The sequence below is a fragment of the Olea europaea genome, chromosome 5 (genome assembly GCF_002742605.1).
Source record: "Olea europaea var. sylvestris chromosome 5, O_europaea_v1, whole genome shotgun sequence".
Taxonomy (NCBI): Eukaryota; Viridiplantae; Streptophyta; class Magnoliopsida; order Lamiales; family Oleaceae; genus Olea; species Olea europaea.
The window spans coordinates 14,040,617-14,063,604 of record NC_036241.1 but is presented as its reverse complement, the minus strand read 5'-3'; the positions used below and the strand labels follow the sequence as shown (position 1 = coordinate 14,063,604).

The 22,988-nt window shown below is 33.3% G+C and overlaps 3 protein-coding genes across 3 annotated transcripts; 2 read left to right on the top strand and 1 right to left on the bottom strand.

The window, feature by feature from the left end:
- Positions 1-5,771: 5,771 nt before the first annotated feature.
- Positions 5,772-6,023, bottom strand: LOC111394969 (thioredoxin M1, chloroplastic). The gene has a single exon (XM_023021006.1). The coding sequence runs from the start codon at positions 5,994-5,996 to the stop codon at positions 5,781-5,783; it is 216 nt and encodes a 71-aa protein (XP_022876774.1). The 5' UTR covers positions 5,997-6,023; the 3' UTR covers positions 5,772-5,780.
- Positions 6,024-16,483: 10,460 nt separating this feature from the next.
- LOC111394741 (dynein light chain, cytoplasmic-like) lies at positions 16,484-17,299 on the top strand. Its single transcript, XM_023020709.1, has 2 exons — positions 16,484-16,898; positions 16,984-17,299. The coding sequence occupies exons 1-2, from the start codon at positions 16,632-16,634 to the stop codon at positions 17,152-17,154; spliced, it is 438 nt and encodes a 145-aa protein (XP_022876477.1). The 5' UTR covers positions 16,484-16,631; the 3' UTR covers positions 17,155-17,299.
- Positions 17,300-20,863: 3,564 nt separating this feature from the next.
- LOC111394742 (vesicle-fusing ATPase-like) lies at positions 20,864-22,398 on the top strand. The gene is made up of 4 exons (XM_023020711.1): positions 20,864-21,234; positions 21,826-21,921; positions 22,018-22,096; positions 22,292-22,398. Exons 1-4 carry the CDS (start codon positions 21,071-21,073, stop codon positions 22,370-22,372), a joined length of 420 nt encoding a protein of 139 aa, XP_022876479.1. The 5' UTR covers positions 20,864-21,070; the 3' UTR covers positions 22,373-22,398.
- Positions 22,399-22,988: the final 590 nt, after the last annotated feature.

The window sequence follows — 22,988 nt, the reverse complement described above, 5'->3', positions numbered from 1 at the left end:
AGGAACATTCAAAGAAGTTGAAACAAGATATGAAACGAATAGAAAAGAATTCATTGCTGTAAAAAGAGGAGTTCAAAAATATGAAGATTATTTATTACCAAAGAAGTTCTTGATCAGAACTGATAATACTCAAGTTAAAGCATTTTTGAAAAATAATGTTGATCCATCTGTGACTAATAGATACATAATTAGGATACAGATTTGGTTTTCATATTTCAAATTTGATATTGAATATATTAAAGGAAAAGCTAACTTTCTTCCTGATTATCTTAGCAGGGATGGAGCTAGAATAATTAAGGACGAAAGTCCAGATACTTGAGATAAAAGTTTCCTATTTGGAAACCCAAATTCAAAATATCCAAGATAACCTTCGAGGCAAGAATTTAGCCCATGAGTCAGAAGTTACTTGTACCAAGACTAGTATCCCTTCACAGGAACTTGTGAATACTAGCGCTCTCCCCGAGGATAAAGGGAAAGAAAAAAAGGTAATAGGAACCCCTTCACAGGGAATACTTAAACCTATTACTGGTAATAGAGATATTCAAGATATCAAAAGAGATGGTAGCTCTTCACAGAGCCAAACCCAATCTAAACTTTCTATTGAAAGGATAGATCCCAAAGATATTGTCAAGATATGCCATGAAGCAAAAATGCCCAAAAAAGATAACTATGAAGAAGTAGCACTCTTTATTGTTATTTTTAATATTCTTTCAGATTGGTATCTAGAGATTAGAAAGTGGATGAAGACTCTCCACTATTCGAAATACAACAAGATAAACTTTTATCCAGGAGCACCAGCTAATTGGGTTCGAAATTGCTTTGAAATAGGAAATATACTTTGTATATATCCTAGTAAAGATCTCAAGGAAATAGCTCAGCTTCCAGCCAACATCAGGAAAGCTGTCAAGAGATATACTGAAGTTGTTAAAACAACAAATATATATATCAGATTCCATTCAGCAACAATGGAATGGGATCCTATCCTTGAATATATGCATCCATCGTTCCATGTGATCAAAATGGGATTAACAAATCAACATTTTTTACCAGCCAATCAAAAGGTTGTTAAAAATGGATATCAAGATATTTTAAATATGATGCCCTACAGGCGACCAAAAGGGTATAAAGAAATATTTGAACATGTAACTCAGATAATTACTGAGAAAGAAAAAATATGGGTTTATCCATCTGAAGATCATATTATCTATTCCAATGCAAGGATGGACACCAAAGAGGAAGATATTTGTTATCTCGACCATTTATTATCAGCAATCATATCCAACCAAGTACATGGATCAGAAGATATGGCTAAAGAGTTATGCAAATTACTTTGAAATTACAATGATCACCATTGTGAATACTGTGTTGTTGAAGATATGAGTCAAGCATCCCTTAATGATGAAGAATTCCCTGCAGAATTCTTCGATTCAAAAATGGAGAAGTGATGATGACTAAAGTAGCCCTTTATCACTACTTTAATTTATTAAAGAAAAACTGTGGCTACTAGAAGACAGAAGATAATGCAATAAGAGTCTCTATAATTGTGACTACTTCCTACCAATGGTCACAAGTGGCAGACAAAGATAAAAGATAAGGCATCCAATTTCAAAAGAAGTGGTCCACCCAACAAGAAGACAATGAAGAATTCGGTGGAGATAAGATGGCCTAGCTACCCAACAAAGAAAAGAGGAAGACACCTGTCCAAGATAAGATTCCAAAATCTTCTATAAAAGGAGGCATGAAGGAAGAAGGAGATCATCTCGAAATACCTTGAAATAACTTCTCTTAAACACATTTGAGAGAAATCTTTTGTAATCTGATTACACTACTTGTATTCAGAAAAATATTAGATAGCTTGAAGATAGGAAAGCGTGTAATAAGGTAATCACTTATGGAGTTTTAAACTTCATAAGGTGAGTACCAAAGATATGTAAATATAGTTTGTAAGCATGTACAATTTCAGTTTATGAATATCAAAGTAAAGTTTGTTATGCTCAACAAAGCTTTCATAAAAGGATTTCGTTAAGTTTCTTATGATTCCTCGGCAGTACAGATAGAGATTTTAAAAGATTTTCAAAACATTGATTTTGAATGGATGTTAGCCATGCTAAAGTACCCGTCTTTGATGAATGGTTTAGGGGAAAAAGACAGTTTTCTAACAAAAATTGTAGCACTTTGTGTGTGAGTTGTCTTTTAAAATTTCGTTCCAAGTAAGAACTTGATTCTGAAAAGAGTTTGGATAGAGGTGAAAACAGAGACTCTGGATACTGTGAGATAGCGTCTGTGGAAACACGGCTAGTTCTCTAGAATGAGAAATGCAACCTTAATTGAAAAGCCTTTTGCGGAAGCAGTTGTGGACCCAAATGATTTCAAAAACATTTTAAATCTTTACTTGATTCAGAAGATTGATTAAGTACATGCAAAGCATCTATAAGAATATACTGGAGGGAAAACCTGTTCATTTCTACTTGATTACTGTAAGTTATTTACTTATCTTTACATGCTTATGCTTTAATTATCTTTGATGAGCAATTCACAAGCATCAACTTCTACTGTTAATAATGATAAAAATCTCATTTTATTTTTAGATGAAGAAGATGTTTCTTTTCTGCTTAAATTAGATGTAAAATCTGATGTTATATTCCCTATTGGTAAAGAAAAAATTGAAGAAATATATAGAGATATAGATTATAGTTGTAAGAATAATATAGGATTTGATTCTGTGAAAACTTATAGAGAAATAAGAAAAGTAGAAGATATTATAACTAAACATACGGATATACAAGAAGAAATCTCAGAAGGATTATTTAAAGGATATATAACCAAGAAAGGTCAACCTATAATTTTTGAAGAATTATTAAAATATAAAGAATATTTAAAAGTATTCAAAAGATTGAAAAATATAAATATAGGACCTGATTGACAATTTCTTAAAGATATAAGATAGATCTTGTAAATAATTTCATTAAGGGCAATATAGTACTTTTAATAAGAAAGGCTATTATGAAAAATAGGAAGAATCTACCAGCCATTTTCAAAATTGTCCCTTATACATGATGGATCAAAGTATTTTCTATTCATCCCTCTTAAGTAATTTCATATGATACGATTGTAATGAAAAAGAACGACGAAAATCCCGTTTAAAAAAATGATTAATATTTAAGTTAAAGTCAACAATAACTTTTGATCATATATTTCATAAGATTCATAACTTATATCATAATTTTTTATCGAAATCTATAAAAAATCTGATTCTTGAAGTGAAATGTTACTCTCATATATCGTGTCCCATCAATTCATAATGGGCACACCATTTGGTTAATGGTTCAAATTGTACGATAAAGTTGCTCATGTAACTCCATGACGATAATGTGGTCAGTTCGGCTCAAAGTCGTTACGAGTACACTTAGGGTTACATTATGATTTACATTATTTTCAAGTGACATCATCTATACATTTGATTTTCCCCCCACTTTTTTCACCAATACACAAATTCCCCCAACTTAGATTACATCTAGCATTATCTAAAAAAAAAAAAGAAAAAAAAAAGTTGAATCTCAACCTTAAGGATCCCCACCGCCCTGCTCCTAGAGCTTTGTAAGGGAGGTAAATCGCGGGATGTACCCCAACAGAACAAGGAACAAGAGCTATCTGTACACTACGTTTACACGGAGTCTAATTCCATGTCTCAAGAATCGAATCCCCACACTACGGCTGTCAGCAAGACATGAGATAAGCTCACTCCTATCCTTTGCACCACTAGACTATGCCTTGGGGGGCTACATCTAGCATTATCTATTTTCACGTCAAGTTGGCTTGGAGGCATCTATAGTAGAATTTCAAATGCTTAATCAATAGTCATAAAATTAATGACACGTCTTGTGGAATCTATTTGAAGAGAGAAACTTCAATAGGGCGGTCACACCGCCACTCAGGGTCAGCCACCTCGACGTGACGATACGTCCGCCCCACCAAAGATTCTATCCTATTTGGAAATAGAGTTGTAATGAACCCATAATGAGATAAATAAGAGCTTATTTGTCTCCCATTAATGAAAAAATAATAGGGTATGAATAATATTTTTTGAAGAATGTATGGTTAAAATTTAAAGAAATTTTATTGATTTGTGCGTAAAATATTTTATTATGTGAATGTGTGGTAGAGAATGTTATTGTAAGAAATAATTTAATTTGTTTAAAGATGGCAAACAGGGGGCTAGACTATGTGACAGAAGTTTGATCCAGTCTACAAATACCCATTTGGCTGCTTCTGGAAGCTTATAAGTCCAATTTTACGTGTGGAAAAGTATGATTTTTACAAGAGCATGATGCTATATGGATGCAAATTGAAATAAGATATTGTGAGTCTTGGAATTCATGCGGTCAAAACTAGCGTCGATTTACGTTTTCCACACTTTTGATGTTTGATTTTTTATTTTTGTTTTTTCCCTCCATTTGGCAACTAATTTATAAATTATCTATGAATTCAAACAAAATCAAACATTAATTTTTATCATATATTCATAACTACTATTAATTTATTATCCACATATTCAACATTCACTCCATCCCATAAAGATAGATTTGCTTTCTTTTTTGTCCCAAATTATATGTTACTGAGAGTATAATTAATTTTTAATTTTCTAATATGCCCTATTTAGCTCCCGTTTGGCTCTCATTAATTTCCATTATATTCCATTTTATTTTTCTCTTTCTTATTTTCAACCACACAATCCTCCATAAAATAATATTACACGTAAATTGGAAAAAATCTCTACTTTTTCAATAACTCGTTTTAAAAAAAACATCATTCCACTCATTTTCATTTCCATGATATTGGAGCCCAACGGGGGCTAATGTGTCTTATTATCAACAAAATCAACAAATTGATTTTACAATTTTTTCTGATATATACATAAAATAATTTATATTTGTTGTTAACAAGTGCATTAAATAAGGGCATATTAATTTATTAAAAAAAACTAAAAATCAATAAAGAAAGTGATATATAATTTAAGATAAACAAATTCATGGTAAAGATTATCGACAGTCACCCTACATAGCATACTCTATCATATTAATACATCAAATAAAAAAAATTGTCATATACATACCACATAAGATGACTACCGATAGTCTTCACTATAAATAATATTAAAGTATATTAGGATAAAACGTAAATAAAATTTATATTTCCAACTATATTAATTATAAATTCTTAATGTGTGTGAAAATAAAAGCAAGTCTCCCCTATATGGGACGGATGGACCCAAGGAGATTGCATTTGTTTGGCTGAACCTTTTTTTGGACCAAAAAATCATTTTTCTTTCATATGAAGTGGAGCTGATCGTGCTTAGATGTATCGTTAATTTCTACGTGATATATATACAAATTGAGCTCAATAGATTAGGTGCTTGAATAAAACTCTACTAAGCCATGATTGGCCCCTATTTTCTAAATACTCAGCTTTCCTCAAATTTATTTTTAAGCACCCATTTAATTGGAATCACGACTTTTATCGAATTTTCAATCACATATTTCATTTTTTTTTATCAAAATATTCTAAAAATCTAAAATCAAACAGAAGCTAAGTGTAAAATAAAAAATAGAAACAAACATGCAACTCAGACAACGTAGAGAAAACCACATAAGCCAATTACTCAATAATGGAAATTTAGAGAACGAGGATGACCCTAAAGAGAAGGTGAAATACATTGTAACGGATAATATACGAGTATGGTCAATGTTCAAGAATATAAACATGTTTAAGTACTTACAAAACTACAAGAACTTTTCTATGGAGGTTGTCAACGTTGATTCTGGAACAGCACCAACGATAGCATCTTTCTTCTCTCCATTCTTGAAAATCATAACAGTTGGAATGCTTCGAATCCCATACTTGGTTGCAATTAAAGAGCTCTCATCTGTGTTAACCTTGTAGCAATTAAGCTTCCCAGCATATTGCTTTGCCAATTTATCTATGAGTGGGTGAATCATACAACAAGGCCCGCACCATGGTGCCCAAAATTCGGATGGTAAATGAAGAGAACATTGTGGGCTTTCGGACGGTATCAAAATTCGACAGTTTTGATTGTCGGAAGTTGCTGAAAAATTACCTTAAAAGTCGTCAAAAAATTCTGAAAATCAATTTTCCGATCGAATCCCTTGGAGTTATAGGGAGATTTTGGATGGTAATTGAATAAAACATCGTGGGCTTTCTAACGGTATCAAAATTCGACATTTTTGGTGGTCGAAAGTTGTCGCAAAAGTCATCCAATTATTTGAAGAGACGAGTGGTGGATGAGTAACTATATAGAAAGATGAGTGAGTATTCAATAATGCGTGAAAGATGAGTAAGCAAGTAGTAACCAAATTTAAAGTTCAGTGAGCATTGATTAAATTTATTCAAAATTAGTGGTGAATGGAGGAGGGAATGCTCAACAAAAATCGTGCATAATGTGCAGCTCACTTGCCGTTTCGAACGAGATTGGTAGGCTCCTCGTTGTGGTTTTAAAATGGGCCAAAGTTACCCAATTTGTGAAATTTTGGGCTCGCGGTGGTCCAGCAGTGCAATGTGCTGTCTGAGCCCTGGCCCGTTGGATTCTTCGGTCATTTTAATAAGGACAACTTACAAAAATGCCCTTAAACTTAGGGATCTTTTGAAAAATTATATGAAAATTTTTTTTAGAAATAAAAAATACTGCCTAAAATTCAAAAGTGACACAATGTCTTCTTTTTTTTAAATCAAAAGTGTCACTCTTTTAAAAAAAGTGACACAATGTCACTTTAAAATTTTTGTGTCACTTTTATATTAAAAAATGATATACAATTTCACTTTTATTAATAACTAATGTTTGTCCAAAAAAAAAAAAAAAAGTGGTAGAAATTTCAAGAAGAAAAGTGGAAAAAGTGATAAACACTAAAAAAAAGTGACAAAAATTTAGAAAAGTGACTAAATTTTTAAAAAGTGACGAATTTAAAAAAGTGACACAAATTAAAATAAGTTACACAGATTCAAAAAAAGCGACAAAATAAAAAAGTGACACTTTTCCACATCTCATTGAATAAACATCTTGCATGTATCAATTTAATTGATTCAAAATTTTCATTTTCATATGTATTAATATAAAACAATGCTTGAATTTACATATTCAATTTTCCAAAAAAAAAAATTGCACACATATGCATATAATTAATTGCTCCAATGGGATAATGTGACTTTTTTTAAAAAATTGACACTGTTACTTTTTCACATTTTCCTTGAACAAACACAATACATAATTGATTCAAAACTATCTTTTATGTATTAACATAAAACAAGGCTTGAATTTGTATGTTTAAACTTTTAAAAATGCACACGTATGCATCTAATTAATTACTCAAATAAAACGTGTAACTTTTTTTAGAAAAGTGACAAAATGTCACATTCTCCTTTCGTCAAACACATTATATACATCAGTTTAATTGATTCAAGTGTCGGGAGAGAATAAGGAAGAAAACGCTTGTTGGCTAGTGCCTTTTCATCCCGACTCACAAATGCTCAGGCTTTATGGTTTTCCTCTTTTTCTCCAACGTAACATCAACTGATTTCTCTGCAAGAGATTGACGAAAAAGCTCCATGGCATTTGTGATAATAAATAGGGCTTCTGAGTTGACCTTGTTGATGTCCTTGACTAGTTTCTTGATTCTCTTAACTCGTCGAGTCGAAATCTCGGGGTTTCATGCGTGATTTAATACTTATTTTCAGCTTCTTCACTACTTTCTAAGGTTTGTGGATTTTGAGCGTATTGATTACGATGTAAAGATTTTAATTGTTTTTAAGGGCATTATTCTAATTTGTTATATTTGGGGGGTATTTGGCCTAATTTGCTCTTTTAATAATATATTTTATCATATCATGATGGGAAAAATTCATAATTAAGAAGTTAAATATCATCCATTTCAAAACTAAGAGCACATATGTCAAATTTCAAAAATCAGATATTTATTAAAATTTATTTATGATTTAATTAATTAATTATATATTTCATTAGTTAGATATATTAAGGTCACAAAATTTAATCACAAATTAACGATTTAGTTGGTCACATATTATTTTTGGGTCACAAATTAGAAATTTTATATGTCACAAATTATTTTATGATCACAATTAAAAAATTTTATAGGTCACAATTTATTTATCGATCATAAATAAAAAATTTATAATTCACAATTTATTTATCAATCACAAATTACAAATATTATAAATCGCAACTTATTATACAGTCACAAATTATCAAACTATCGATCGCAAAATAACAAATTTTGAGGTCACATGTTATTTTTTTAGTCACAAATTATCTTTTCATTGGTCACAAATTAACCAATTTAATAGTTACGATTAACCGTGACCACCACCAACACTTGCAATCACGACCTCACCAATGCCTCCAGCAGTACCACCACCACCACCATTGCTGTGAGAACCACCAACAGCTCAAACAAGTCAACACATCGCATAAATATACCACCACATGTCACCGACATCTCATCCACCACCACCACAACCATTGCCACAAACACCATCGTCACTACCAAATCCATAACCATCGTCATTGCCAAATCCTATATCACCACCACTACCAAAAACTACCCCACAACTTCAGCTAAGCTGATCCCCAAAACCATTGCCAAACCCCTAAAACATGGAAACCATACATACCATTACCACTTCAACAACCAACATATACCACAGGATAGAAAGAGAAACAATTATTTTATTTTCCACCAACAACCACCAAAAAATACAAACACCAAATGCTGGCTAACCATCCTCAAATCGAATTAGATCGATGGTCTTGTGTGCAGCGCTTACCTATGCATGGTGGCCCTCAGTGCAGCTATACTGCATGTGTTGGTCCTACGCGTTGTTGTGATGGTTGATTTCTCGCAGTGGTCAACGATGTTGATTCTCTGGTGAAAGAAATAAAAAAGAGAGAAATGAGAGAAGGAGTTCACATATTTTTAATCAAAGGGGGGTGAGGTACAGCTACTTCTCTGATGTTACGCCTGCTGGAGAAGAAAGAGAGCGAGAGAAAATTATAGAAAGAAGGACGTGGAAAATAATTTAGGGCTTGGGTGGGTTTTTGGACTGTGATGCCATAACTAATTCGCAGTCCAGCCCACTTTGGGTTATGATGATAAATGGTTGGAAATTCAGATACTACAGGCCCTTGCCCAATAACACATTAAGTTGGACTCCTTATAACCTGATCCAAAACTCTGGTAATACACGTGTGTTGCTCTGGTCCATTAGATTTCCTAACCCTATGATCTACTGTGATGACCTTGCCTATATATTCTTTGGTTTCAGACTTTTGCCCTAATTATTCTCTTATTCCTCTCGCCTCTTTGTGTGCTTCTTTGAAAAGCTTTTGGATTTCTCTCCTTCGAGTGGCTGTGTGTCTTCCCTTTCATTTTCTTCGTGAAACTTGTTCTTTGGCTATTAAACTTATGATTTTCTGGCAGATTTGTGAGTGAGGAATCCTGGTGATCTTTCGATTTTGAAATGGAAAGGGTTTTCTATTGGGTTGGGAGATTTTGGGACTGTTGAAGTGACTACCTCTGTATTCCTTAGTTTAGGGCTGGTCTTTATGAGATTAAACCTTTGTACAGACGGGTGCAAAGTGTAATATGAGCCCAATCGATGAGAACGTGATGCTTTTGTGTTAAGTCTTGGTTCTGCATTTTGAGTTGAACTTGAGTCATTCTTGTAACAGTGGTATCAAAACCTTAAGAGGCCGGTCGAGTCCCCATCTCCGACATCTGGTCATGGAAAATTAATTTTCATAGTCGGATCTTGATAGATCCAACAATTGGTTGAACCCCTAGATATGATTCGCTACGGGTTTTGGTTTCGTTTATGGTTTATATTTCAGTTTCTTGATAACTAACGAGTTGTTGGTGTTTTCTGCAGAGATAAACTAATCTTTTTCTCAAACTTTTCTTGATGAACCGGTCTTGAGTATTTGGGTCCACTTGTGATTTTGCGATCTGCCGATCGATATCTTTAACCCTCTTGTATATATTTTATATTAGTTGTGTGTTCTTGAATTAGGTTAATCTGGTATATACGTTACCCATTTTTCAGGTATACTACATGTTACTGATCTTGGTGATTAATTCATGATCCGTGTATTATGCCCATTGATTAATCTTTGTGATTAATTTCTGATTCCAGTTGTCTGCCTATTGTAAACTCTTGGTGACTGTCTACTGAATGTGTCTTTAATAGTTTACACTTTGCACTGCACTACTACGGACTTGGGTCAAGCCTTGACCTGAGGCCTTTGAGCCTCACGGAATCCTGGTGAACTAAGGACACATCTCTGCATTCTAAAGTGGTTTATTATTAATCTTTGATTGGTTACTAATTTTTTTACTATTCACTGTGTTATATTCTTTTGAGATTTCATATAGTGTGTGATACTTTGTGTTGCCATATATTCTGTGAGATATTCTTGGAACTTCTGGCTGAACTTTCTTGTGTTGGTTAAAAACTTCAAATGACAATGGCAACGTTTGAACTTCGAGTTTTTAATGAAAAAGGGGATTTTCCCATTTGGAAGCAAAAAATGAGGGGGAGGTTTGGTTCAATAGAAAGTATCTAAAGCTATAACTGATGAATATCCTGATATTATGTCTGATGAACAAAAACTTGAATTTGATGAACTTGCCTATACTTTCATTATTCTGCATTTATCTGATCAAGAGTTAAGAATGGTAGGAAAGTTAGATAATAAAGCCTTATGGGATAAATTAGAAGAACTTTATTTGGCTAAGTCATTGCCTAATAAGATTTTTCTTTTGGAAAGATTCTTTAGCTTTAAAATTGACATGTCCCGAGACTTAGATGATAATCTTGACACTTTTAATAAACTGATATAAGATATAACTAATGCTAGGGATAAAGTATTTGAAGAATACAAAGTTGTAATTCTCCTAAACTCTATACCTGAAGCTTATAAAAATGTTTAGACTGCTATTAAATATGGCAGAGAGTCTTTAACATGTGAAATAGTAATTAATGCTCTAAGAAGCAAAGAATTGGAAGTTAAATCTGAGAGACATGGCAAGGAGAGTGAGAACCTATTTGTGAGAGGAAGATCACTGGCTAGACATAGGAATAATCAGGGTAACCAACATAATCAGTGGAATAATGCCTCTAAGAAAAAGGAAAGGGTAGACAATGGTCAAAATCTAGGAATAGAGCAAGAAAATGTTATGGTTGTGGTAAAACGGGTCATTGCATTAAAGACTATTTTAAAAAAGAAAAATGAGCAAAGAGATTTTAAAATTGATTAAGGGAACATAGTTGAGCCTCTAGGTGAGAATATTGTTGATGTCTATGTTGTGACTGAGTCCACATCTGATTTGAATTCTGCAAATTATGCAGATAATTCAAGTCAGAATGTTGAATGGATCTAAGATTCAGATTGTACCTTTCATATGAACTTAAGAAGGCATTGGTTGCTTGACTTCAAGGACTTAGATGGAGGTGAGGTGGTTATGGGAAACAATGTAGCCTATAAAGTGTTGGGAATAGGTAGTGTGACTCTAAATTTGATAATGGATACACCTTTACCTTAGAAAGGGTGATGTATGTACCAGATTTAAATAGAAATATGATTTCAGTTGGAAACTTTGATGACATAGATCTCCAAAGAAAATTTGGAGATAGTTTCTTGAAAATGGTTAAGGGTTCCTTAGTTATTTTCAAGGGTATTATAAGAAATGAGATTTATGTCACTAAGGCAAATGTGTTGAGTCACGCTATTGAATCCTCTATGGCTGAAAATGATACTACATTGAACTGGCATAATAGGTTAGCCCATATGAGTGAGAAAGGTTTGCACATCTTAAGTAAAAAGGGAGCATTTGGTAGTGATGTAATTTCTAAAATCCCCTTTTGTGAATATTGTACCTTAGGCAAATAGTATAGACTTCACTTTAGTATAGGTAAGCATAAGACTACATCTATCATTGAGTATATACATTCTGATTTGTGGGGTTCATCATCCACCACCTCAAGGTGGAAATAGGTATTTTTTTTTATCCTTAATTGATGATTTTTCAAGAAAAGTATGGGTATTTCTTTTGAAAAAAAAATCAGATACTTTTGAAAGGTTTAAAACTTGGAAAACTTTGACTGAAAATCAGATGGGTAAAAAGATTAAAATTCTAAAAATGGATAATGCATTAGAATTTTGTAATGCTGATTTTGAAAAATTATGTAAGGATGATGGCATTTTGAGACATAAAATAGTACCATATACTCCATAACAGAATGGTATAGCTGAGAGGATGAATAGGATAATCCTAAATAAGGTTAGGTATATGATGTTTAGTTCACGTGTCCTTAAATTGTTGTGGGGGGAGGCTGTTATGACAGCAGTTTATGTCATAAATAAGACCCCAACTAGTGCATTAGATGATAGAACACCTGAGGAAGTGCGGATAGGTAGGTTGTCTGACTATACACACTTAAAAACTTTTGGTTGTGCAGCATATTCGCACCAAAGTGTTGGAAAACTTGAGCCTAGATCCCAAAAATGTGTTTTCATAGGATATTTTGAAGGAGTGAAAGGGTATAGGCTTTGGGTAAGAGAAATTAGGGGATTTAAGATGATAACTAGTAGAAATGTAACATTCAATGAAAATGAGATGCCTTGTTTAGATAGAAAGGCCTCTAGTGAGGTTTCGAAGGGTCAGGAAAAGGAAAATTCAAGGCTGTAGATGGAACTTGAACTTTCACCTGATTTTGTTGTTGAAAATCAAAATGAAAATGAGATTGTGGAAGAATCGGGGGATGAAACTGTTCAAGAGCCTACTGGTGAATTAGTGAACCCTTGAGTAATTATCAGTTAGCTAGAGATAGGGTTAGAAAAGAAATAAGAGAGCCTATTAGGATGCAAGACTATACGTCTCTTTCTATGTTGTCTTATCAGTAATTAACCTTTAAGGAGCCTAAATCCTATAAAGAGGCTATTGGTTGTCCGTTTTCTAAGGAATGACAGCTTGCTATGGAAGAAGAAATGAGGTATTTAGTGAAAAATAAGACCTGGAACTTAGGGCCTAAACCTGAAAATAAATCTCTAGTTGACTGTAAGCGGGTTTATGTAGTAAAAGAAGGCAATTTCCCTAATCAGCCCCTTAGATTTAAGGCCATATTAGTGGCTAAGGGGTTTATCCAAAAACCTGGCATAGATTACAAAGAAATCTTTTCTCCCGTTGTAGAATATACTACCATTAGAGTCATGCTTGCATTAGTTGCACAATATGATTATGAATTAGAGTAAATGGATGTTAAAATTGCCTTCTTGCATGGTTACCTTGATGAAACCATATATATGAGACAGCAACAAGGTTTTATTGCTAACAAAAAATCTGATTATGTATGCTTGTTAGAAAGATCGCTTTATTGCCTAAAACAATCTTCTAAGCAATGGTACAAACGTTTTGATAACTTTGTGTTTTCAGTTGGCTTTGTGAGAAGTTCTTTTGACCATCGTTTGTATTTTAAAAAGGATAACAGCAACTATGTGAGTGTTTATTTGCTATTATATGTGGATGATATGTTAATAATTGGCCAGAAAAAGAGTGATATAAATGAGATTAAAAATGTGCTAAGTGCTGAATTTGAAATGAAGGATCTAGGGCATGCTACAAGGATTTTAGGGATGAATAGAAAGAGGAATAGGTCACAGCAGTTATTAATTTTCTCATAAACTGATTATGTGAAGAATGTATTGTCCAAATTTGCTATGCATGATTCTAAATCCGTGACATTACCCCTTGCATGTCATTTTAAGTTGAGTAAAGATCAGTGCCCACATAATGAATCTGACATTAAATATGTGGAAGAAGTGCCATATTCTAATATTGTTGGATCTATAATGTACACCATGTTTGCATACAACCCGATGTTGCACATACTGTAAATACCTTAAATAGATTTATGCCCAACCCTGGCCTTGAATATTGGAATGTAATGAAATGGTTATTAAGGTACTTAAAAGGCTCAGCAGACTTAAGCTTATGTTTTAGACCTAATAAAGAGAAAGTTAGCTTAAAAGGATATGTAGATTCAGATTATGCCATTGATAGAGATAATAGGAAGTCAAGTACACCCTATATGTTTACTTTATGTGATACTTGTATTAGTTGGAAGTCTCAATTGCAATCTTTTGTAGCCTTATCAACTACAGAGGCTAAATATGTGGCTGCAATCAAGGCCATTAAAGAGGCCTTATGTTTGAAAGGTCTCCTAAATGAGGTAAATAAATTTGTTGATCCTGTAGCTCTATATTCGGATAGTCAAAGTGCCATACATTTATGTAAAAATTCAGTTTTTATGAAAGAAATAAACACATAGATGTAAGATCGCATTTCATAACAGGTATTGTACAGAAAGAATTTATTTTGCTTGAGAAAATCCTTACTTAGTTTAATCCCGCTGATATGGGTACTAAGGTACTTCCTTTAAATAAGTTTAAGTCATGTTTGCAACTTTTAAGAATTGATACTGGGTAAATTTTGTGTTGTTGCAAGTATATTTTACTTGGTACTGATGATCTGAAGAAGTTATACCAATTGTTTGAGAATTCTATTGTTACAATTTCTTTTCTTTGTGTGTGTGTGTGTGTTTTTTTTATCATTGGCATCAAGAGGGAAATTTGTTGGGCTGTGATGCTATAATTAATTGGCGGTCCAGCCCACTTTGGGCTATAATGATAAATGGTTGGAAATTCAGATACTACAGGCCCTTGCCCAATAACGCATTAAGTTGGACTCCTTATAGCCCGACCTAAAACTCTGGTAATACAATTGTGTCGTTCTGGTCCATTAGATTTCCTAACCCTATGATCTACGGTGATGACCTTGCCTATGTATTCTTTGGTCTCAGACTTTTGCCCTAATTTATTCTCTTATTCCTCTCGCGTCTTTGTGTGCTTCTTTGAGAAGCTTCTGGGTCTCTCTCCTTCGAGTGACTATGTGTCTCCCCTTTCATCTTCTTCGTGAAACTTGTTCTTTGACCATTAAACTTCTGATTTTCTAGTAAATTTGCGAGTGAGGAATCCTGGTGATCCTTCGATTTTGAATTGGAAAGGATTTTCTGTTGGGTTGGGAGATTTTGGTACTATCGAAGTGATTGCCTCTGTATTCCTTAGTTTAGGGTTGGTTTTTGTGAGATTCAACCTTTGTATAGACGGGTACAAAGTGTGATATGAGCCCAATCGATGAGAACTTGATGTTTTTGTGTAAAGTCTTGGTTCTACGTTTTGAGTTGAACTTGGGTCATTCTTGTAACATTTGTAATTATATATATATATATATATATATATATATATATAAATTATATATATGATTTTTGAAAATAGTGAACTTAATTTATGATTTATGAAATGAGATCTCTAAATATCTTGTTTCCTGTAATTTCCTTTATTATGAATGTGATGAAAAATTTTAGTAGCATACTCTAAGCGTATGTTTGGTTCCCAACTTTTTAAAAATTCATTTTTAATTACACATTTATTCATAAAGTAATATTATATATAAATTAAATTTTTTTTAATTTTTTTTATCACACTTCTTCAAAAAAGTCATTCCAAAACTCATTTTTCTCTCAAATTTCCGTTAAAATGGAGCCCAAACAAGGGCTAAAAATGTTTACAGATATTAAAACGTTATCGCAAACTCTATATTGTGTCCGGCTCTTTTTTTTTTCTTTTTCTTTTTATAAATTCGATTAACTTTATAATCAAAATCAGTAATAATTTTTTTTTTTTTTGTATTTTTGTATTATTAAAACAAACCAACGTTATAGATTTCATAACCTTATTCACCATCAAAATTGCCGAACTTATTAGGTTCAAATTTCAAAGAAGAATATATAGACAGGTGGTCAACCCAATATCCCATACCCTTGTTGTGCTATTTCCATGCGTTCCTCGTGAATTCACCTCACAAAGCGTCAGAATAATCGTGAATAAAGGTTTCGTCTGTAGTACCAATTTTTGCATGAATTTTCTCCACAAATCACGTTTTAATAAATTGCACATTATCATCCACCTCAATTTATTTCATCTCGACCTCTAAAATTTCAAATCGTTAAAAAATAGATAAATTAGTTATGCAGAAATTATTTATTATTGTTGAAACTCGAAAGAATTAAAGAAAGATAACATTAAACGTACCTTATTCTTTAAAAGATGTCATATATTTTATAATGGTTAAAACAAAAGGTCATACCTTATTTTTACAAGGGTAAACTTACACTACGAACATCTGCACGAGATATTAGAGTCGCCCGTAATTTACGATCAATCGTATGATCGTGATTGTTCTCATATCTTGTACATGCTCGTCACACCATAGGAATTTGGCTATACCCAATATCTTGTATTTTATAGTCAGTCAAAATTCAAATTGGTAGCCCCATCCTCTTCCCCCAACAACTCTAATTTCTCTCTCTATATATACAAACACACTACGACTTGTGTGTTCACATTCTTAATTCCATGGTCAAAATTCGAAAGTTTTGAGTTTCCATCTCAACCACCAATTTGTTTCTTCCATTGTGCATGATCATTAATGGAGGTTACACATTGCAAACAGAAGCAAAAGCAGGTTCTGCCATTGCCGCCGCCGCCGTATAGACGAAGAGTCACCGTGTTCGCCGGCAAGTCTCGAGAAGAAGTGAAGCTAGCTGCAATTGCAATCAGCCTCAACGTACGGCTGAGATCAGCCGAGATGCCATTCACCATGCAAGAACGTGCCGTCCGCCACGCTAGATCTCTCCTCGGCTCCACCACCCAGCGCCGCCCTAACCCCACCCCTTTAGCGCTTTCCCTCAAAAAGGTATTAATTTCACCACCCTCTCTATTTATACATATTTGTATATGTTGATTTTTTTATTGATCGATGATGATGGGTGATTGATTAGGAGTTTGACTCGGAGTATGGGCCGGCGTGGCACTGTGTGGTGGGGAAGAGTTTTGGATCGTTCGTTACATATTCGCCTGGTGGTTTCGTGTATTTCTCCATTGATGATTCTCTGTCATTTCTTCTTTTCAAAACGGAGGTTCATTTGGTCAAGGAACCATCATCCACTTGATCAATTCACTGTTATATTTTCACTTTTCACCATTTTCTAGTTTTCTTGCAAGCGTTGTTAATTTCTCTTTGGACTGTAGAAGAAAGAAATGAACATGAAACTGCATGCTTTCTCTAGGGGGTTGAATTTTTCTTTGTCTTGATTATATAGTGAATTGGGCAATCATCTCACAATCAACTCAATCACCAGTATGTTTGGCCAAACTTTTTTAAGATTATGAGGTGATCGGAAATTTTTATGGATGCTTGTTGTATAATTTAAAATATGGAGCACGTGCGACTAGGTTAAGAGTAGTGATAAAAGCACGTGGACGTGCCACTTTTGCTCCCATTTTTTAGAATATTTCGATAAGAACCATAGCTCACATAACGTAGATTAGCTAAGATCTCAAAATATATAGACGCATTAGGATCAAGACTAAAATTTGAACTAAGCTTGGAATGTAGAGAACATTCGGAGACATCATTAGGGGTTGGAATTTTGAGACATGTACAGATGATTTTATGATACTATTCTTTTATTAGAAGTCTCATCCGTAGTTATTTTGGGATTAATTGTCCTGACTCTATTGATGAGATCAATTCACTCTTAAAATGGTTATTAATTTATAAGTTAAGCGAGGTGATACACATTTGGAGTGGTGAAAGAGTTGGGAGGAATAGGCAAGTTTGCAAAGAAGAGGAGGAAAGGGTTTTTGTGGGTTTCTTTTTGTGTACAAGAGAACAAATCAGGGGCCTGCAAAAAGCGTGTTAAAATTTAGAATGAATTGGCAGAGATGCTTCTTATATTTAGACTGTGACATCATAATCTGCCCGATTGACAAACCATGTTTGGTCCAAGTATTGAACTACACGCAACGAGTCATTATTTATATTCCGGGTACGGGTTAGGTGTTTATGTTATGGGCCTTGTCAGGTTTTGTTTCAATTTCCCATAAATTGATTTCTTCTTTCAGTGTCTATACTTACATGGATTTTTCTCATTAATTGAACTGATTAAACCCATGCTTTGGCGCCCCATTGAGAAATGAGATTTTATAATAGACAATGTATAATTAAAAAGTATGTAAAAAAATATTTTATTAAAAATATATATGATCGACAATGAGATTTTAGAAAATGGAGTTCAAATCAGGACTAAGATGTTTGAGTGGTATCACTTGTATGAAAGAGCTAAAAAATTGCTTTTTGATAAAAATGTATGTTCATAATGTGAAGCAAGTTTTGAAAAATTAGATAGTTCATATATGATGTATAGATAAACATGATAATGTCTCTCATTCTTAAGCCTATAAATTGTATAAAGACGAACGTGCTAAACATAACTTAGGTTACGTAAATGACAAACTCTTGCTACACATCTCTTTTTAAGTTTTTACATTATGACGTCACATTTATGCTACCGGTCATGTTACATGTACAATCGAGATTGACAATCCTAGCTGATAATTACACACACGAGAAAGGGGACCACGATGAATAAAAAAAATCGTGGACCCTCCTGTGAGGAGGTTGTCGTCAACCCCTGTACAACTAGCAAAATTCTTTATACTACACACCTATCAATTGTGACTTCCACCTTTTTATAGAGAATAGCTTCTAAACTTAGAGGATTTTACCATTCGTACATCAAAATGCTATATAAGCGGTTATCGAAAAATAATGTGGAGAGAATATTTGATGAAAAAGTTGATTGTGTTTTAAATTAATAAATGATAGAGCTTTATATGATATTATGTAATCCATTACGCAAGTCTTGATATGCATATAATAAGATCCCATCTTTAATCTTACATGGAATCCCAAAGTCAGTGGGGTCACTCTAAGTGTTGGCATTGAGGCATTTCACAAATTCCAGGTGAAAAAAAGTTTTGGACTACATTGACAAGGGTAGCTACTAGGTGAGGATCAAGCACTCGGCGAGCACCCGCGATCGCGCGTGCTGGATCCGTCGGGAGAAATTTTTTATTTTTTTGTTGGTTGTAGATTAAAGTTATACATTATATTACTGGTAATACATATACTTTCAGTCATTTCTTGTATCTTAGTTGGTAGGGGCTCACATGTACATGGCTAGAGTCTTGATTTTAAATCCTTACTACGGAATTTTCTGTGCTATATTCTTTTTCTACAATTTTCACCAAAATTCAATAAGAATGTGGATCAAAGGGTTTCGAATCGATAACCTATAGGAAGAATTGTTATAAACGCAACCACTGTGGTACATTTTAAATTGTGCTATTAGAACTACATTTGTTAGGTTTTAACTATAAAAATTCTAATCGAAACTCTTCCTTTCAGTTATACACAACTTGGTAATAATGTCATTTGATGAATCTTATTTTTTTTTTTTATAACAAAATTATATATGTTCAACTTAAACAAAATAATTATTAATATTTAAAATTTAGGCCTTGTTCGATTCCTATCTTATTCAAAATACATTTTTTTTATGTTCAATTTAAATAAAATAATTGTTATATTTAAATTTTAGGCCTTGTTCGATTCCTATTTTATTCAAAATACATTTTTTTCTTTCCTTTCATACACACATTCTTCAATTAAATAATATTACACACAAATTCAAAATTTTTATTTATTTTTCGCCACATATTCTCCATCAAATCACTATTGCAAAATGCATTTTTTGCAAAAAAAAAAAAAGGGTATCAAACGAACTCTTAAAATTTTATTACGACCCACAGTAAATGATCAATGGCCGCCCGTACTAACTCAAATTCCTAGATTCGCCCCTGGTTGCTACCTGATTTTGCAAAGCGTCAAACTGATCCTCACATATTGAACATTGCGGATCGCTCAATTTTCCATAGTGGGCTTGGTTTCCCCCATTCCAAGCATCATGTTGTTGAGTTGCTCATTCGATAATTTGGAACCTCGTCCCTATATATGATTTTTATTAAGTCCAGCAGCTTGTTTGAGAGCGATTTTTTACCCCAAAAAATTAATTTTTTGATCGTTATTTTATTATTCTAGCCGTCATATTTGATTTCTTCTCTTACAGGTAAACCCTACTTTTCTCTTAATGGTCAAAAAATCAATTTTCAAAATCACTCTCAAATAGGCTCTAGGTGAGTGGGATCTCAACGTGAGCAAATATCACCTCCTTATTGGTTGAAGTTAGTGGAAAATAACTCGCTCCTAAAGTACAAAGCATTACCAATTGTATAGGGTTGTTTGAGTTTCATTTTTTTTTTCTAAAAATTAAATTTTGTAATAATAATTTTTTATTTTGGAAAAAGTAGTTAAAAATAGGGAAAAAAGTTATATTTAAGTATAGAATTATTTTATTAAAAGAATGTGATTGAAAATGAATTCGAGAAAAATAATTTTTTAAAGAATGAGATTCAAATATGGACACAGTGACATCATTTTTTTCCTGACTTAACCTTGACATGAGTGTGATTTTCGAGTGCATACACGTATGGTGACTCCACCCACCATCACCTTGAATGATACATTCAAATCACTTGCAACAACCTACATAAATTACGAATTCAAGTATAATTATTCCATGAGGGATATCATCACAATCCCCCGCATCAAATACCAAATAAGCATAGAGTCGGTTTGATAGATTTAATAATGATTTAAAATAATTTAAAAAGGATAAATTAATTTATGATAAACATATTTTAAGACGGTTTGTAGTACAGTAAACTAGAAAATAGAAATTATAATATTTGCCCTTTGACCCGCTAGAAAAATTGCTAGAGAAACTTCCTTCAGTTGTCCACTTTTCTCGTCTAAGCTCACCTTGCGACCGAAGCAAAAGCAGCAAAACCCACACGAAAAAAAGAGAGAAGAGATACGCTATTGGATCAGTTTTGAATTACTTTTCTCTTGATTTAAATACATACATATAGATCCCTCAAGTGAAATCGAGCTGAGAATTGAAAATGGCCGGAAGATCATCGACGATGATCGTGACGAACACTCCGGCCAAAGATCTCGTCAACACCAATTTTGCCTTCGTCTCACCATCCGATTACCGCAATTTCGTTGTTCCTGGATCCAAGCTCGCCTTCGCTCTTATCGCCGATTCGTTTGTTCTTTCCGTCACATATCCTTTTGCTGCTGCTTCGCATTTTCCACGTACCACACAATCACATTTCTAGAAAATTGTTAGAGCATTGTACATTAATGTTTAGAAATGGACCTATTTCATGTTTTTAAACTAAGTAGCAAATTCTGTGGTATGGTGAATTATATGAATTTTTTAAAATTTAAGCTGTTTTTTATTTATTTTTGAGATGGAGAATCAGATGATCAATTTGGATAAAATATTGATTGAAAGATTTGGTTTTTGCCAAGCAAATTCACGTTGGATTGTTTGAGATTCGATTGAATCCACAATTACTTTTTGTTTGAACGTAGACTGTCTGTCCTAGTTAATTAGAGATCGTTAGTTAATGACTTACTCTACCCAATCAAGAAAACACGTAAGCACTCATATTAGCGCGATATTTTTTCACGAGACGCATGGAAGAATTTTGATCTATAGGCTTTTAATGCTTGATTTGTGTTTAAGTGAGACCACAAAATTTATGTTTCTCCGGGTTTACTTGTGCATGTAGCTAAGTTGTAATGAATATTTGCCGATGAATTGTTAAGATTCAGAGTAATGTTTCGTTATGCCTTAACCATGGTTTACTGGCCATGAAGCTATTCCTAGCGGCTGTATTGCATTTAATGCAGTTCATCGTCGTCAGGCTAAAGTGTCTACTGATGATCCAGTATCTGTCAATAGGTTTGATGGTTTCAATTTTAATGAGCTAGTTGTTAACTGTTGATATTATTTAATCACCTTATTTATTCCTTTTTGGTAATTTATTTCTGAGTATAGATTTTCTCCACCTGAAAATTTCAATCTTGCTTTGCTTACTCTCGAGTTGGAGTTTGTGAAAAAAGGGAAAGATGAACAGGTGAATTTTTAATTCCTGGGTCCTATATATCTGTCATACTCTTTCAATGATTGCATATCATTTATTATGAGATTGTTGTTTAAAAAAATTGATATCACGTAGCAGTGTGGCTTATGCATATCAATTATGATGAAGAGTTCGTTTACCCTTGTGCTTTTGTCCAATTAACTTGGCACAAAGTATGTTACCTTGTAGGTGGATGCCGTTCTCTTGTCTCAGCAAATTCGCAAGAAATTTAGTAACCAGGTGAGTGCAGCATCTTTATCTCTCTCGTAGCCTTATAGAAATCTTGGAGCCGCTGCAAATGGAATATATGTTTTCCAATGTTATTCCTAGCATTCCAACACGTCAGCTGACCTGCAAAGCTTTTCGCTTATGGTAGGGTTAGAACAAAAATTGCTAATGCTTATTCGTACACAAATCAAGTGTTAAGTATATACAGGCCCTGTTCGACGGGGATTTTGATAATTAATTTTTTGACCATTAGGAGAAAAGTGGGGCCATCTGTGAGAGAAGAAGTCAAAAATTACGATTGGAATAGTAAAATAACGGTCGAAAAATTAATTTTTTGAGGTGAAAAATCACTCCCAAACACCCCAATAATGTTCAACGATTTTAAGATTTGACAAAAACATTTCATTATTTCCATTGATAACGTATTCCTGACTCCTGTAGACATTTCTTTACTTAAATAGCCTCCTTGCATTCCAACACCTGATGCATAAAACTTTCTGCTATGGTAGGGATTTGACAAAAAACTAATGCCTATATTTGGTTGCATGATCTTAGATGAATCAAGTTTTGAATATATATAACTTCCAACAAGATTAAGATTTTATTGAAATATTTCATTCTATTGTGAATGTACTCCCATTTGCAACTACTGAAACAC

Excerpts from the sequence above, each read along its gene's own strand:
- LOC111394969 (XM_023021006.1), bottom strand. The coding sequence starts at position 5,996 with ATGATTCACCCACTCATAGATAAATTGGCAAAGCAATATGCTGGGAAG.
- LOC111394741 (XM_023020709.1), top strand. The coding sequence starts at position 16,632 with ATGGAGGTTACACATTGCAAACAGAAGCAAAAGCAGGTTCTGCCATTG. Across the intron at positions 16,899-16,983 it reads TAGCGCTTTCCCTCAAAAAG|GAGTTTGACTCGGAGTATGG; the intron begins GTATTAATTTCA and ends GTGATTGATTAG.
- LOC111394742 (XM_023020711.1), top strand. The coding sequence starts at position 21,071 with ATGGCCGGAAGATCATCGACGATGATCGTGACGAACACTCCGGCCAAA. Across the intron at positions 21,235-21,825 it reads TCGTTTGTTCTTTCCGTCAC|TGGCCATGAAGCTATTCCTA; the intron begins ATATCCTTTTGC and ends ACCATGGTTTAC. Across the intron at positions 22,097-22,291 it reads AAAAAGGGAAAGATGAACAG|GTGGATGCCGTTCTCTTGTC; the intron begins GTGAATTTTTAA and ends GTTACCTTGTAG.